The sequence below is a fragment of the Sorex araneus genome, chromosome 6 (genome assembly GCF_027595985.1).
Source record: "Sorex araneus isolate mSorAra2 chromosome 6, mSorAra2.pri, whole genome shotgun sequence".
In the NCBI taxonomy this organism is placed as follows: domain Eukaryota; kingdom Metazoa; phylum Chordata; class Mammalia; order Eulipotyphla; family Soricidae; genus Sorex; species Sorex araneus.
In genome coordinates, this window is record NC_073307.1 from 29029385 (window position 1) to 29045031 (window position 15647).

General features: G+C 37.4%; 1 protein-coding gene across 9 annotated transcripts in view; it reads left to right on the top strand.

Annotated features, from left to right (window-relative positions):
• The window catches only part of RAPGEF6 (Rap guanine nucleotide exchange factor 6), a 187462-nt gene that overhangs the window by 116289 nt on the left and 55526 nt on the right, over positions 1–15647 (top strand). For all 9 annotated transcript variants that reach the window (XM_055143032.1, XM_004609838.2, XM_004609836.2 and 6 more), the window contains 4 exons: positions 5292–5399; positions 8541–8744; positions 9206–9314; positions 13012–13252. In XM_055143032.1, the coding sequence (XP_054999007.1) occupies positions 5292–5399; positions 8541–8744; positions 9206–9314; positions 13012–13252 (662 nt within the window). The remainder of the gene's footprint in view (positions 1–5291; positions 5400–8540; positions 8745–9205; positions 9315–13011; positions 13253–15647) is intronic.

Here is a 15647-nt window from a genome sequence, read left to right on the forward strand (position 1 = left end):
CCCTTTCTCCCTGCATTCGCACCAGCACTGGTTGTTCTTTGTTCATCTGTATGTGTGCCAGTCTCTGTGAAATGAGATTTGCATCTTCCTGATGATTATTGATGTAGAGCATTTTTCATGTGCTTTTTGGACATTCGAATTTCATCTTTGAGAAAGTTTCTGTTCATTTCTTCTCCCAATTTTTTGATGGTGTTGAATGGTTTATTTTTCTTTGTCAAGTTCTAACCAGTGCCTTGTATATCTTTGATACTAACCCCTTATCAGATGGGTTTTGGGTGAATAGTTCTTCCCATTCCATGGGCTGTCTTTGTATCTTGGTCACCATTTCTTTGGAGGTGCAGAAGTTTCTTAGTTTAATATAGTCCCATTTGTTAATCTTTGTTTCCATTTGCTTGGTCAGTGGTGTTTCATCTTTGAAGATGCCTTTAACTTTAGTGTCATGGAGGGTTTTGCCTACATTTTCTTCCATGTACCTTATGAGTCAGGTCTGATATTGAGGTCTAATCAGTTTTTGATCTGACTTTTGTGCATGGTGTTAGATGAAGGTCAGAGTTCATTTTTTACTTTGGCTGTCCAGTTTTTCCAGCACCTTGTTAAAAGAGGCTTTCCTTGCTCCACTTCATATTTCTTGCTCCTTTATCAAAGATTTGGTGACCATATATTTGAAGGTCTGTGCCAAGGTATTCAACTCTGTTCTGTTGGTCAGTGGGTCTGTCTTTATTCCAATACCATGCCGTTTTAGTTACTACCTCTTTGTAGTACAGTTTGAAGTTAGGGAAGGTGATGCCTCCATCTTCTTTTTCCAAGGATTGCTTTAGCTATTCTTGGGACCTTATTGTTCCATATAAATTTCAGGAGTGTTTGATCTATTTCTTTGAAAAATGTCATGGGTATCTTTATTGGGACCACATTGAATCTGTATAATGCTTTGGGGAGTATTGCCATTTTGACAGTGTTAATTCTCCCAATCCATGGGCAGGGGATGTTTCCATTTCTTCCATGTCCTCTTTTATTTCTTGAAGTAGCATTTTGTGGTTTTCTTTGTACAAGTTCTTTACCTCCTTAGTTAAGTTGGTTCTGATGTACTTGATTTTCTGCAGCATAATTGTGAATGGGATTGCTTTTTTAACATCACTTTCTTCTCTTTCATGACTTGCACATAAGAAAGTCATGGGGTTTTGGGTATTGATTTTGTAACTTGCCATTCTACTATAAAAATCTAGTGTTTCTAGGAGCCTTTTGGTAGAGACTTTAGGGTTCTCTAAAGTATAGTATCATGTCATCTGCAAATAGTGAGAGTTTGACCTCTTCCTTTCCTAGATGAATGCCCCTAATATCTTTTTCTTCCCTGCTATGGCGAGTACTTCCAGTACTATATTGAATAGAAGTGGCAAGAGTGGGCAACCTTGTCTTGTCCCCGATCTTAGAAGGAATGCTTTTAATTTTTCCCCATTGAGAGTAATGCTTGCTGTGGGCTAGTGACCTCAGCAAGGGTAGATGATTTTGACTATATTGAGGTCAAACTTCAACTTCAACTACTTTCAACTACCATTTTGTTGAGAATTTTTATCATGGATAGGTGCTGTATCTTGTAAAAAGCTTTTGTTTTTTTTTTCATTTGTTAATATGATCATGTTTTTATCTTTTATTGATATGGTTTATTATGTTGATTGACTTGCAAATATTAAACCTTTCTTGCATCCCCGGGATTAATCATACTTGGTCATGGCATATGATCTTTTTGATGACTCATAGGATTCTATTTGGTAGTATTTTGTTGAGAATCTTTGCATATGTGTTCATCATGGATATCAGTCTGTAATTTTCTATTTTTGTGGTGTCTCTGTCTGCTTTGGGTATCACGGTGATATTTGCCTCGTAGAAACTGTTTGGGGGTGTTTCTGTTTCTTCAATTTCCTGGAAAAGCTTGAAAAGGATTATCAGTAGGTCCTCTTTAAAGGATTTAAAGAATTCACTAGTGAATACATCTAAACCTGGGCTTTTGTTTTTGGGAAAACTTTTGATTACCATTTCAATTTTCTTGATGGTAATAGGTCTGTTCAGGTATTCCAGATCTTGGTTCAGCTTTGGGAGGTTATAAGAATCCAGGAATTTGGGGGCTGGAGTGATAGCACAGCGGGTAGGGCATTTGCCTTGGACGCGGCAGACCCAGGTTCGAATCCCAGCATCCCATATGGTCCCCCGAGCACCGCCAGGAGTAATTCCTGAGTGCATGAGCCAGGAGTAACCCCTGTGCATCGCCGGGTGTGACCCAAAAACCAAAAAAAAAAAAAAAATCCAGGAATTTATTCATTTCTTGATTCTTCCAATCAAGAAAACAAGATTCTTTTGTTTTGTGCCATAAAGATTTTTGAAGTGATCTCTGATGATCCTATGAACTTCTGCAGTTTCTCTTTTGATGTCCCCCTTTGCATTTCTTATACATTTTATTAGGTTTGCCTCTCTCTATTTCTTTATGAGTCACACTAGTGGTTTACTAATCTTGTTTATTTTCTCAAAGAACCAGCTCTTGGTTTTGTTGATCTTTTGGACTGTTTTTGGGGATTCCAGCTCATTGATTTCTCCTTTAAGTTTTATTATTTCCTTCCTCCTACCTGGTTTGGGCTCCTTTTGTTGGTCATTTTCCAAGATGTCAAGATGTGAGTTTAAGTTATTGATGTGGGCCCTTTCTTCCTTCCTGATGAATACTCACTGAGCTATAAACATTCCTCTTAATAGTGCTTTTGCTTTGTCCTACAAGTTCTGGTAGCTCACATTCTCATTCTCATTTGTTTCTAGAAATTTTTTGATTTCCTCTCTAACCCACTGGTTTTTCAGTAGTGAGCTGTTTAATTTCCAGGTGTTTGATTTTATTTTTCATTTCTGTGTGTGATTCACTTCTGCTTTCAGTGCATCATGGTCTGAAAAGATAGTTGATATAATTTCTATCCTTTTAATTTTATGGGGATATGCTTTGTGGCCTAGCATGTGGTCTGTCTTCGAGAATGTCCCATGTGCACTGAAGACTGTGTATTCAGCTATTGAGAGATGAAAAGTCCTGTCTATGTCTACTAACCCCTCTTCCATTTCTTCCCTCAAGTAAAGAATTTCCTTGCTGAGTTTTAGACTAATTGATCTACCAAGAGGTCCCAAAGTGGTGTTGAAAGTCTGCAGCTACTATTGTGTTGCTATCAGTTTCTTTCTTCAAGTCTGTTAGCAGTTGTTTCAAGTGTTTTGCTGGGCCCTCACTAGGTGCATATACATTTAGGACTGTGAGTTCTTCCTGACATATCAATCCCTTGGTCATTAAGAAATGACTTCACTGTCTCATATAACCTTCTTCAGACTGAAGTCTATGCGGTCTGATAACTAGTATAGCTACCACAGCTTTTTAAGGGGGTTTTTTACTTGGAGAATTGTTTTCCATCCTTTGACTTTGAGCTTATGTTTGCTTTGATTGTTCAGATGTGTTTCTTATAGACAGCAAAATGTTGGGTTTAATTTTTCTAATCCATCTGCCACTCTGCCTCATGATTGGTGCATTTAGTCCATTGACATTGAGAGAGATTATTGTGATGGGGGATTTGTGCCATCTTTATGTAGGAGTCTGGTATACTTGTGGGACTTGGCTAATGTTAACATAGCCCATTTAGTTCTTGTAAAAATGGTTTTGTGTCTATGAAGGTCCTGAGTTCTTTATCTGTGAAATTGTGTATTTTTTCTTCAAATCTGAATGAGAGTGCCTGGGTAATATATTCTTGGTCAGGCATTTGTTTCATTGAGGTTGTTCACTCTGTCCCACCACTGCCCTCGGCCTGGAGGGTAATCATCTGATAAGTCTGCTGTGAATCTTAGGGATGTCCCATTATAAGCAATTTCCTTCTCTGATCTTGCTGCCTTCAGTAATCTATCCCTATCTATGGTTTTTATCATTCTGATTAGGATGTATTTTTATTCAGATTTCTTTTAGCTGGGACCTTTCAGGTCTCCTGGATTTGGGTGCATGCTCTTCAGCTCTGGGAATGTAGCAATGATAGCTTTGGCGATTGCTTCTTCATCAAGGTTTTTTTCCTGCCCCTCTGGTACTCCAATAATTCCTATGTTATTCCTCTTGGCTTCATCCTGATTTTCTCGTCATATGTTGGTTTATTTTGAGAGTCTTTTCCATCTTATCCTATAGTCTGGAGATTCTCTGCACCTTGTCTTGGAACTCACTGATTCTGTCCTCAGCAGCTATTACTCTGTTCTTGAGGCCTTCTAGTGAGTTTTTCATTTCACATACTATGTTTTTCAGGTCTGTCATTTCTGCTTATACTTTTGCATTTTTCTCATTTCTGCTCATATCCTCCTGTATTTTATTGATGGTTCATTCCATTATTTCTTTGAGTTCCTTATGCCTCCTTAACATTTCCATTCTAAATTCCTTACCAAAGAGGTTATATAGCTCATTATTACTCGTTGGGTTATCTGGGTTAACTGCCTTTATTCACTAAGACTGGTGGGTTTCTGCATTGCTTTACCATCGTGACCTTTGTCGTTTAGGTACATGTGGTTAGGAGCCTAAGTTAGGATGTTTTAGTATGTGTAGGATGAGTCACAGAGTGGTGAATAAGAAACAACCTAAAGCTGTACCCTTTCACTTCTCAAGGGCTGTTCTGGGAGGTTCCTGGTTGAGGAGGTAACAGTGGCAGAGAGTTCCTCCAGGGTCCAGGCACCTACCGCTATGTCCTAGCACTGTTCCCTCTCACTTCTCACATGCAAAGATATATGATTTTAAGGAACATTATTAGGTACAGTATTCTATTAGGCTTTCTATCATTTGTTAGTCTACAACTTTCTATTAAGCCAAATCACAGATTTGAAAATCCACAGTACGTCTAAGAAGGGGGTCTCAAAATATTTTTTTAATAATTTTATTTTGGTTAAACACATAATCAACTTTAGAAACACTTTTGATATGATTGCTTGTCCTTAGAAACTTATATTTACAAGATACTTCCTGAAATACATCCCATAACAGTCTTATGTTTTCTCAAGGCAATATCTGCTCACTTACTTTGTATACAATGAAATAAAAGTTATAAATAAACTATAAGTAAACTATTTATAGTTATAAATAAACTATATAAGTTATAAATAAACTATACCCTACCTTTCTCTTTTATCTTTTGTGTGCAGGACAGGAGGTAAAGTTAATCATAATAAAGATCAGTTCCCCCACAGTTTTAGACTTACTTTTGCAGAAAAAGTGACTCTCATAACTGTATGTTACCTCCTTTATGTTTCCACAGGTAACACGGATTGTATTATTATGGGTAAATAATCACTTTAATGATTTTGAAGGTGATCCTGCTATGACACGATTTCTGGAGGAATTTGAAAAGAACCTGGAAGATACGGTAAGGTCCATATTTTTGTTTCATTGCCACACTAACCCAAACCAAAGCTTCTTGACTCTTAATATTAATGATGTTATGTTCTGGTATACATTTTATTCTTCTTTTCAGATGCATGATTGAGCTGTAACTGTGTTATCTGATCCAAACAACTTGAAATTTTAGGAAATAATAATGAAGTGCAGGAGTCCAGTTGTATGAATTAAGATGGAATGGACAAGTTCCCCAGTCTATTCTCCCTCAGCTATCTAATTTTATAGATTTATAGGTATATTTAATTTGTTGAAAGGATTATAGTGAGCTTAATGAATACAATAATCTGAAAATAAAGCTTGACATGTAGAAAAAGCTCTGGAACTATAATTATTACTTAGAGTGTAAGTGGATTCAGTTGAATAAAAAGAGGGGTGGGGCTAGAGATCTTTACCTTTCTCTTTTGTTGGGAGGTACACCTGGCAGTGCTCAGGACTTACTCCCTCGTGGCTTTCTGCTCAGGAATCATTCCTGACAGTGCTCATGGTACCACCTGTGGTGTTGAGATTGAACCCAGATTAGCTGCATGCATGGCAAGCTCCCTACCCACCGTTATCTCTCTGGTCCTATTTTGTCCCTTATTGAGTAATCCCCTAGTTCTGTAGCCTTCTTGGTTATGCACTTCTTCTATGCAAGGAGAATAGCACTATAGCACTGTCATCCCATTGTTCATCGATTTGCTTGAGCAGGCACCACTAACCTCTCCATTGTGAGACTTGTTGTTACTGTTTTTGGCGTATCCAGTACACCACAGGTAGATTGCCAGGCTCTGCTGTGCAGATGGGATACTCTTGGTAGCTTGCCGGCCTCTCCGAGAGGGATGGAGGAATCAAACCCGGATCGAGTTTGATTCTAGCAAGGCAAATGCCCTACCCACTGTGCTATCGCTCCAGTCCTTTTGTGAAGTGCATAGGAGATTTTCTTTCTCCATATAATCTTTATCCTAGGAGGAAAAAACTGCCATTACCTATTATATTGATCCTAACTAAAAAGTTGGAAAAACTGAACTTACATTGATTCAAGTAACTAGTCCTCAAGAACTTTGCTTCATTTGGAAGTTAATTCTAGGAGCATAATTTAGCTTTTCAGATACCAGATACCAGTCTAGTTACTCATGATGGATCATTGTTCAGTCATAACACTTCTGCTAAATGTAGACAACACCCTTGACTTCTCAGCCCAGCACCCAGCAGTTTAGAAGAAACTATTTGCCTTTCCTATTGTATCTGAAGAACTCACCTATAACAGTTTAAGAAGAATTTTATATATACATATATATAATCCTACAATATTTACAGAGATATTAGTGCCCTTTCAGATTTTGATTAATGTTACTAATCCCTACAGACTCTTTCAATGCTTTGCTGAAAACACTGAAATCTAATTAACAACATGCTACAAGGGACTGTGACTGACCATAGCTTAGCAACTTAGAGGGTTCCTTGGCATGGAGGCAGGGAGAAATAAGTAACAATATCTTCTTAACCCTGAATCAAAGAAGTAAATTTTTTTCTTTCCCCTCTTCTTCTATGCAAGGAGAATAGACCTGATTAAGAGGTTCATAGATTAGTTACTGTATTTGAGCTTCTAAACAGGGATGATCTATGTGGATACTTAAGATGTTAATGGAACATGGAAACTACCTTGCAGTCATGTGGAGATATTTTTTTAAATAATCATTTATCAAATATGTATTGAATTCTGTTTTTTACCTTAAGATGTTACATAGGTTCAGAAAAGATATGCCTTTGGAGGCTGGAGCAATAGTACAGCGGATAGGGTGTTTGCCTTGCATGCGGCCAACCCAGGTTCAATTCCCAACATCCCAAATGTTTCCCTGAGAACCACCAGGAGTAATTCCTGAGTACAAAGCCAGGAGTAATCATGTGCGTTGCCAGGTGTGACCCAAAAAGCAAAAAAAAAGGTCTTTGTTGTCCCTGCCATGAAAATAATTTCATCTTATTATATAGAATTTAGTTTTACATCTGCTATGATTTTTGAGAATTGTTCAATATTAAGCTGATATGGAACCTGGAAGTTAAAATAGAGAGTGTAAGGAAGATCTTTAATATAGAAATGTAAAGTGGATATTTGGACATATCTTTGAATATAAGCATTTGGAAAGATGATTCTGGTCCTTTTAAGGTTTTAAGTAAAGCTTTAAAAATACTGATTATCAGGACCAGAGTGATAGTACAGAAGGGTAGGGCATTGACTTTGCATCAGCCGGCCCAGGTTCAATTCGCGGCATCCGATGTGGTCCCCTGAGCACTGCCAAGTAACCCCTGAGCATCTCTAAGTATGAACCAAAAAGCAAAATATATATATGTATGTATGTATATATACATATATACATACATATATAGGTTCTTTGTGGCCTGAAATCTTTGTTTGGGGTGTGTGTTGGGGAGGGAGGTATTTGAAGATAACTTTCAGCTGTGCTCAGGTCTTATGCATGTCTCTGTGCTCAGAGATCACTCACTAAGAGGGCTCAGGGGACTGTATGGGGTGCCAGGGATCGAATCTGAGTTGGCAACATGCCAGGCAATCACCCTACCCACTTTACTATGTCTAACCCCTAGTACTAATATGTATGTTTGACTTGCATGCGGCCAACCCGGGTTCAATTCTCAATCTGTTAATAAGAATTAATTGGTTCAGAAAATATATGTCTTTGGGGGCTGGAGCAATAGTACAGCAGGTAGGGTGTTTGCCTTGCATGCGGCCAACCCGGGTTCAATTCCGTTTTCTAATCTGTTAATAAGAATTTTTTTATCTTATTTGTTTCTGTTTGGGGTCCATACCCAGTGATATTCAAGGGTTACTCCTGGTAGAGCTTGGGGACCATATGGAATGAGAAGTTTTAAAGGTCATCTAACAAAATCTTACTTTTTAAATGATCTGGGATAGCAAAATTTCCTTCTTTAAAATTACCCAGGCTTATGTATTCTTTATTCTATTTCAGATACAGGTCATTCTAATTTCATTTTTTTTTTAAACACAAACCAACTCTATCATCTTTATTTCCTACTGTATCATTCTAATTTTAGATGTCTTTTTAAAAGCTAGAAAATTGTATTTATATACATTGTTTCTTTTTTGTCTATATAGAAAATGAATGGTCATCTTCGGCTATTGAATATTGCCTGTGCTGCAAAGGCTAAGTGGAGACAAGTTGTACTGCAAAAGGCTTCCCGGGAGTCTCCTCTGCATTTTAGCCTTAATGGAGGAAGTGAGAAAGGATTTGGTATTTTTGTGGAAGGAGTAGAACCTAGTAGCAAAGCTGCTGATGCAGGACTGAAACGTGGTGATCAAGTGAGTAAATGACCAACCACTAATTAATTCTTACTATAAGTAATAATAAAATGCTACTTTTTTATCTGATACTATTTCAAACAAGCATAGACTATCAACTAGCAACTTCAAGTATACCAGAAAAAATGAACGTATGAGACCTAAGTCAAGTAGTAGGAAACATGCCTAGTATGTGAGGCTGATCGCCAGCACCACATGCTGCTTTTCCCCCTCCCACTGGCAATTCTAGAAGTGGTCTTATTTTTAATAAAAAGGAATTTAAAAGTATATAAATGAATATTGTGTTCCTTTTGCATGTTTTAAAGTGGAAGCCCATTTACCCATAGAAATCCTAACTTCTCAGAAATTATAGTTGTTCACCTGCAAATATATTTTATTCAAGTATTTTTCCCACTATTAAAATTACAGAATTAACTGATACAGTTCATCTTAATTTCTGTTTTTCAAATTCTTTTCATAAGATAATGGAAGTGAATGGACAGAACTTTGAGAATATTACATTTGCAAAGGCCCTTGAAATTTTGAGAAATAATACCCATCTTGCACTTACCGTAAAGACCAACATTTTTGGTGAGTAAGAATAATCTCAGTTGTATTTGTTATTGTAATTGAAAAGGAAAAAAGCCATTACAGTGTAGAGGAAGAGAGTAAAATGTGAACGTTTCTAAGCTCATTGAACATTGTATGATCATTATGTATTTTTCATTATTTGTATCTAATAATTAATTTTTTATCTTAGTAAATTTTAAATATACTACTGTAGCTACTCTTACAGAAGGCAAGCTGTGCAGAGGGTTATGACAGTCTTAAGGTTGGAATGAAGCTTGGAAGTCATAATTAGGTTTCCACTCCCTCACCCTACCATTATGCAAATCAATCTTCTATTTAAGCTGGCATTTTAAAATAATGATAATTGAATGCCATATGAGCTTTTTTGGGAAAGAAAATGAAAGTCACTGAATTACAGTTTTTTTGATAGCTGCATATTCTCTATGTAAAAATGTTGACACTATGTTTGTAGTATGTTTTATGTTTATGGTTGAAGCAACCGAAAAGGCTTGTACTTTTAATTAAATCTACTAGGGTGTTTGTTCTTGTTGTTTCTAGGAGCTGGAGGGAGAGATGTGAAGAATGTGGAGATAGTGTGGGTTCTGTTGCTCTTACTGGTTTTGTTTTTGTGGTGCCAGGGATTAAACCCAGCCAGGACCTCAGGCTTAGGCATTGCATGGCACCACTAAGCTATATCCCCGACCCTCTGCTGTTTGGCTTTCATTTTTTCATTTTTCTTTTAAAGTTTTTTGAGAGATACTATAATTTAGTTATATTTAATGCTATAAGATTTGCTCTGAAATTCTGAGAACAGTAGCAGTAAAGAAAAGAAAATCAGTTGAAAACTATCAATGTAGGGGCTGGAGTGATAGCACAGCGGGTTGGGCGTTTGCCTTGCATGCGGCCGACCTGGGTTTGATTCCCAGCATCCCATATGGTCCCCTGAGCACCGCCAGAAGTAATTCCTGAGTGCATGAGCTAGGAGTAACTTACGTGCATCACCGGGTGTGACCCAAAAAGCAAAAAAAAAAAAAAAAATCAATGTAATGTTCTGAAGTAGTGAGGAAAAAAATATTTTTCTAGGTCATTTAGGTTGACTTAGAGAAGTCAGAGTTGAATTTAAAAGCCATGCCTATGGAAAGGGAAGTTTGGGTTTTTAAGTTTTGTTTGTTTTCACACTTTACCTCATTTGCTGATTTTGTCATAATGAGAAATGAAACATTCGGTATTCTTTTTAATTGAGTCCCTTTGAATTACATCATGTATATATTAGTTCATCATAGAGTAAATCTTCACAGCATTGGGCTTTTGGGAAGTTTGAACTTGTATCGAGAAATTTGGGGAATTGGGGAGCTTATTCTTTTTCCTACATTATTTCCTGAATTATATACTTCTCCCAGTTTTAGTTTGTCTAGCTATTTTTCATATAGAATTGTTAAAAAATTGAATGCCTTTAAGCTTTCTGTGCCTGAAACATATGATTGCTAACTGGTATTAAATTTTACTCTGTAGGAGGCCACAGAAAGAGTACATTGGGTAAAGTATTTGTCTTGCTTACACCTGGCCCAGGTTTGATCACCCCATATGGTCCACCAAGCACTGTTAGGAGTGATCTCTGAGCTCAAAGGCAGGAGTTAGAATTAAGAATGGCCAAAATGGGGGCTCTGTGTGTGTGTGTGTGTGTGTGTGTGTGTCTGTCTGTCTGTCTGTCTGTCTGTCTGTCTGTCTGTCTGTCTCTCTGTCTTGAGCAACACTACTACAGCTCGCATTTTCAGTCATGCTAGGGACGTCGCAGCCATCATATTATTTTTTATTGCTGTATACTGAAAGAAAAATAAAAACATGGACAACGTACAAACGATGGCTTTTTCTCAGGTGAAGAATTTAACAGATAGGTTTCGATGATCACAGAACGATTTATCTTATTAAAAGTACTTATATATATGTAATAAGACAGTAGGGTGTTCGTTTGTGATATTTTTGCTTTGTCATTGTCTGCAAATTAAAGTCTTGATATCCATTTAGCTTTTGCTTACTGACTAACTTGGTTAGTTTTATAACAAGATTTAATTTGTATTATACTGCATTGTAACTATGGATCTCACTGTGCTCCAATTAAATAAAATAAATTAATTTAATTTAAAAATAAATAAAAAGATTGTACATGGAGCGGAAGCCCGATCTTTAGACTCTTTGAGTGATGAGAAACAATTGTCCAGCAGAATCCTAGATGGATGTGATAGAGTTGAGATGATAATTATAAAAGGGGTACCTGTACAGCTAACACCCCCTTCTTTACACTATGTAGACTGTAGTCAGCTAACATTCACCCCAAGAAAAATACTGCAGATTATGTCAATAGAAGAATATTAATAAAGCATTTGTGAAAAATCGAGCATTTTGGTTTGGAAATGGTGCAAAATAAAGTCATAGTAATTGACAGTCTCTTACATTACCATGAAGCAAAATTGAGCTTGGATTACTCTGAATGAAACTCCAAATTAGAACACCCACAAAAAGGAAAACTGTAATCCAAAAACAGATTTGTTTAGATTTCAGAGCAAACTGTAGTCGGTCACTTTGTGTTAATTAAAGCCGACAAAGACAGGGCCACCAGGGCTGAACATGTGGTTCCAGTAATTGAATGAGGACCTCTGCATTCAAAGCATATATATTCTGTTCTACCTCTGACACCAGTTTTGCTTTTGGGGCCATGCTGCCTATGCTAGGAGCTTTTCCTGGTTTTGTACCAGGGATCATTCCTTGCATAGCTGGGGAACTATATGTAGTACTGAGAATCAAAAACAGGCCAGCTGCATGGAAAGCAAGTGTCTTACTGTATTCTCTCTCTCTGGCTCCTCTATTTTTGTAATTGATAAATTTTACAAAACTGAGCCTGATTAGGATCAGGGATATAGCTTAAATGATTGGAGTGTGTGCTTTGCATGCGGTTACCCAATGGTTCCCCAAGTCCTGGTGACCTCTAGCACTGTACCACTTTGTGAGGCCCAAGCATCAGGGCCAGAGAGATGGTATAGCAGGTAAGGTTGCTGAGTAAACCCTTAGTGTCACCAGGTGTAGCCCAAAACCAAACAAAAAATAAGGCCTAAACATCAGCTGTCTGGCCTATACAGTACACCTCAAACAAGCCTGACTTCATATAGTATTTGTTTATCATTTATCATGATTTGTAATGATAAGAAATAACAAATACAACCTAAATGTCTTTATAAACTCTGAATAGAGGCCGGAGTGATGATAGAGTGAATATAGAGAGCTTGTCTTGCACGTTATTGACCCAGGATGGATCCCCAGCACTACAGGCGATTTCTCAAGCCTGCTAGGATTGATCCCTGAGTGCAGAGCCATGAGTAAGTCCTGAGCACTGCTAGGTGTGACCCAAAAATGAAAATAACAATTGAGTCGATCAGCAGTTATATTAATTAGGAGCCCCTGGACTTTTCAGACATGCTGACAGCGTGCCCATTATCCCTAGTACATTATTCCCAGTGACATACTTTTATCACGTTTTGCAACACAGAAATATAATCATGTCTAAAAACTTAACAGAAGTGAATATATCTGTAAAGGGTGGGTATCAGTTTTATAATGCCTAATGAAGTTATGAAAGTCCAAATAATAGAATATGACTATGTCTAGTATTAAACTTTGTTATTAGTCTTTCTGATGAGGAAAAAATGTTTGTTTATTTTCACAGTGTTCAAAGAGTTACTTAGTAGAACTGAACAGGAGAAAACTGGTATTCTTCATATTCCCAAAATTGCTGAGAAAAAAAGTAATCGCCATTCAATCCAGGATGTACCAGGAGATATTGAACCAACATCGCAGGAAAAAGGAAATAAGAAAGTAAAAGCAAATACTGTTTCAGGTGGAAGAAACAAAATCAGAAAAATTTTGGATAAAACACGATTTAGTATCTTGCCTCCAAAACTATTTAGGTAATGCCAATCTCAGTCACATAGAAAGTTTTTTGTGGATTTAAGGTTTTCATTTAGGGGAAGAGAAACTGACTCAATTTTTATTTTTATGTATATCTGACTTAATAAAATAGATAAGCAACTTATAAGAAAGTAAATACTAAATTTATCAATTTTATAAAATTACCTCTATTGGTTTATATATATATATATATATATATATATTTCTGTTAGCCTTATTTTGAATTTTAGGAGAAATTGCCAATTAAATAATTGGCAATTATATAATTTAAAAAATATTTTTAACCCAATTTCAGTCCTTAGATCTACAAAGTTAGATGCTTTATATTATTAACACATTTACTGATACTAGTTTTCTTTCCTTCTCTGTCCTTCTCCATATATCCTGGGGTCGAGGCTGGTCTAGACACTGTCCCCCCACCCCCCAACTAGTTATTCAGTGTACCATAGATAAGGGGGATCATTCTGTGTTCTTTCTTCTTTTTCTATCATATTCAATACATCATCCGGTTCCATCCAGGTTGCTGCAAGTTGCATGATTTCATTACTCCTTGCAGCTGCACAGTATTCTATTGTGTATATGTGCCAAATCTGTATAATCCATTCATCTGTTGTTGAATACCTAGGTTGATTTCACATCTTTAGCTTAGATTATTTTTGTTTGTTTTTTGTTTGGAGGAGAGAGGACTGGAGCGGTAGCACAGAGTTAGGGCGTTTGCCTTGCACGCGGCCCATGTTTGATTCCTCTATCCCTCTATTCCTCTATCCCCACAAGCTACCAAGAGTATCCCGCCTGCATGGCAGAGCCTGGCAAGCTACCACGGCATATATGCCAAAAACAGTAACAAGTCTCACAATGGAGATGCTACTGGTGCCTGCTCGAGCAAATCAATGAACAACGGGATGACAGTGCTACTGATACTAGCTATAATTTTTTTCTTTCAAATCATCTTTCTCTTATAACAGAATATATTCCTACCTTAATCCTAGAGCTGAATTTTAAATCCTATTTCAGCTTCCAAAATGAAATATTTCCAAAACTTCAAGATTTAAAGTTTAAATTAAGATCAGTAAAATATTGATGCCAGAGAGATAGTACAGTGGGTGAGGCATTTGCCTTGCACCTCATGTGATCCCCTGAGCCTGCCAGGGGTAATCTCTGAGCACAGAGCTGCTAGTGAGCCCTAAGCACAACTGGGCTTGGCCCAGTTGTTTTTTGTTGTTGTTTTTTAAATAAAATACTAATTAAAACCACCCATTGAAGTGTCATGACAAAAATTTAGGATATATTACATGTGTATATGTTTTGTACTTACCTACTTAGAAATCATAAAAGTTTTAATAAGATAGTGTTTAGCACATAGTAAGTTCTCAGTTTTTGTTGAGTAGATCAAGATAGTAGATTAATCAAAGAAAGAAAAACAGCATTTTAAAAGAAAATATTTTTTCCTTATTGTTTCTTAAACAGATTGAGGTAATAATTTTGGAGCTGAAAAACATAGTCCCTACCTCCAAAGGAGGAACATTTTGTTTTTCAGATATTTGTGATACACTTAAGTCTAGAGAAAGCTAAGTCAAGCAACTTTTTTAATTTTTTAATTTCGGCTGGGGGTTGGGGAAGACCACCCGTGGTAGTACTCAGGGATCACTCTGCTGGGCTTGGTGGACCGTATGAAATATTGGAGATTGAATCTGAGTCAGCCATGCAAGACAAGTACCCTTCCCACTATACTGTCTCTGACCTCCCAGGCAACTTTCATATCCTTATAAGAGCTGATTATCTAAAAGAGGAAGCTAGTAGTACCTTACTGAGTAATGAATGCTTTTATATGCACAGACAGGAGCCAGTTTAGTAGGTTTGGTGGTGGTAGTCTTTTATAAGTTTTGCTTTTTGTTTCGTGGTATTCAAAATTGAGCCCTTTTTTGGGGGGGAGGGGGGAGCGCTGGGGAGGTGGAACCACATCCAACAGTGTTCAGGGCTTACTCATGGTTCTGTGCTCAAGGATCATTCCTGGTGGGGCTTGGGTAACCATATGGAGTGCCAGGGATAAAACCCAGCTGGACAGTATATAAGGCAAGAGCTCTCCCCGCTGTACTATCATTCCAGACCTTGAACCCAGGTCTTATTTGTATGCACCTAGAGATGAAGCAGAGATGATAGGCAAATAGTATATTATGAAGAACATAGGAAAAATTTGCTGAAGATAGGGATATCAGGGACTGGAGAGATGGTACAGTGGGTAAGGCAGTGCATTCACTTGGCTGATTTGGGTTCAATCCCCGGCACCCCATATGTACCCCAAGCCCACCCGAAGTGATCCCTTTCTCTTGAACCATGTACCATTGTTCTTTTATGTCTTTGTGCTTTTTTCTCCCCCTCCATTCCTTTGCTCTT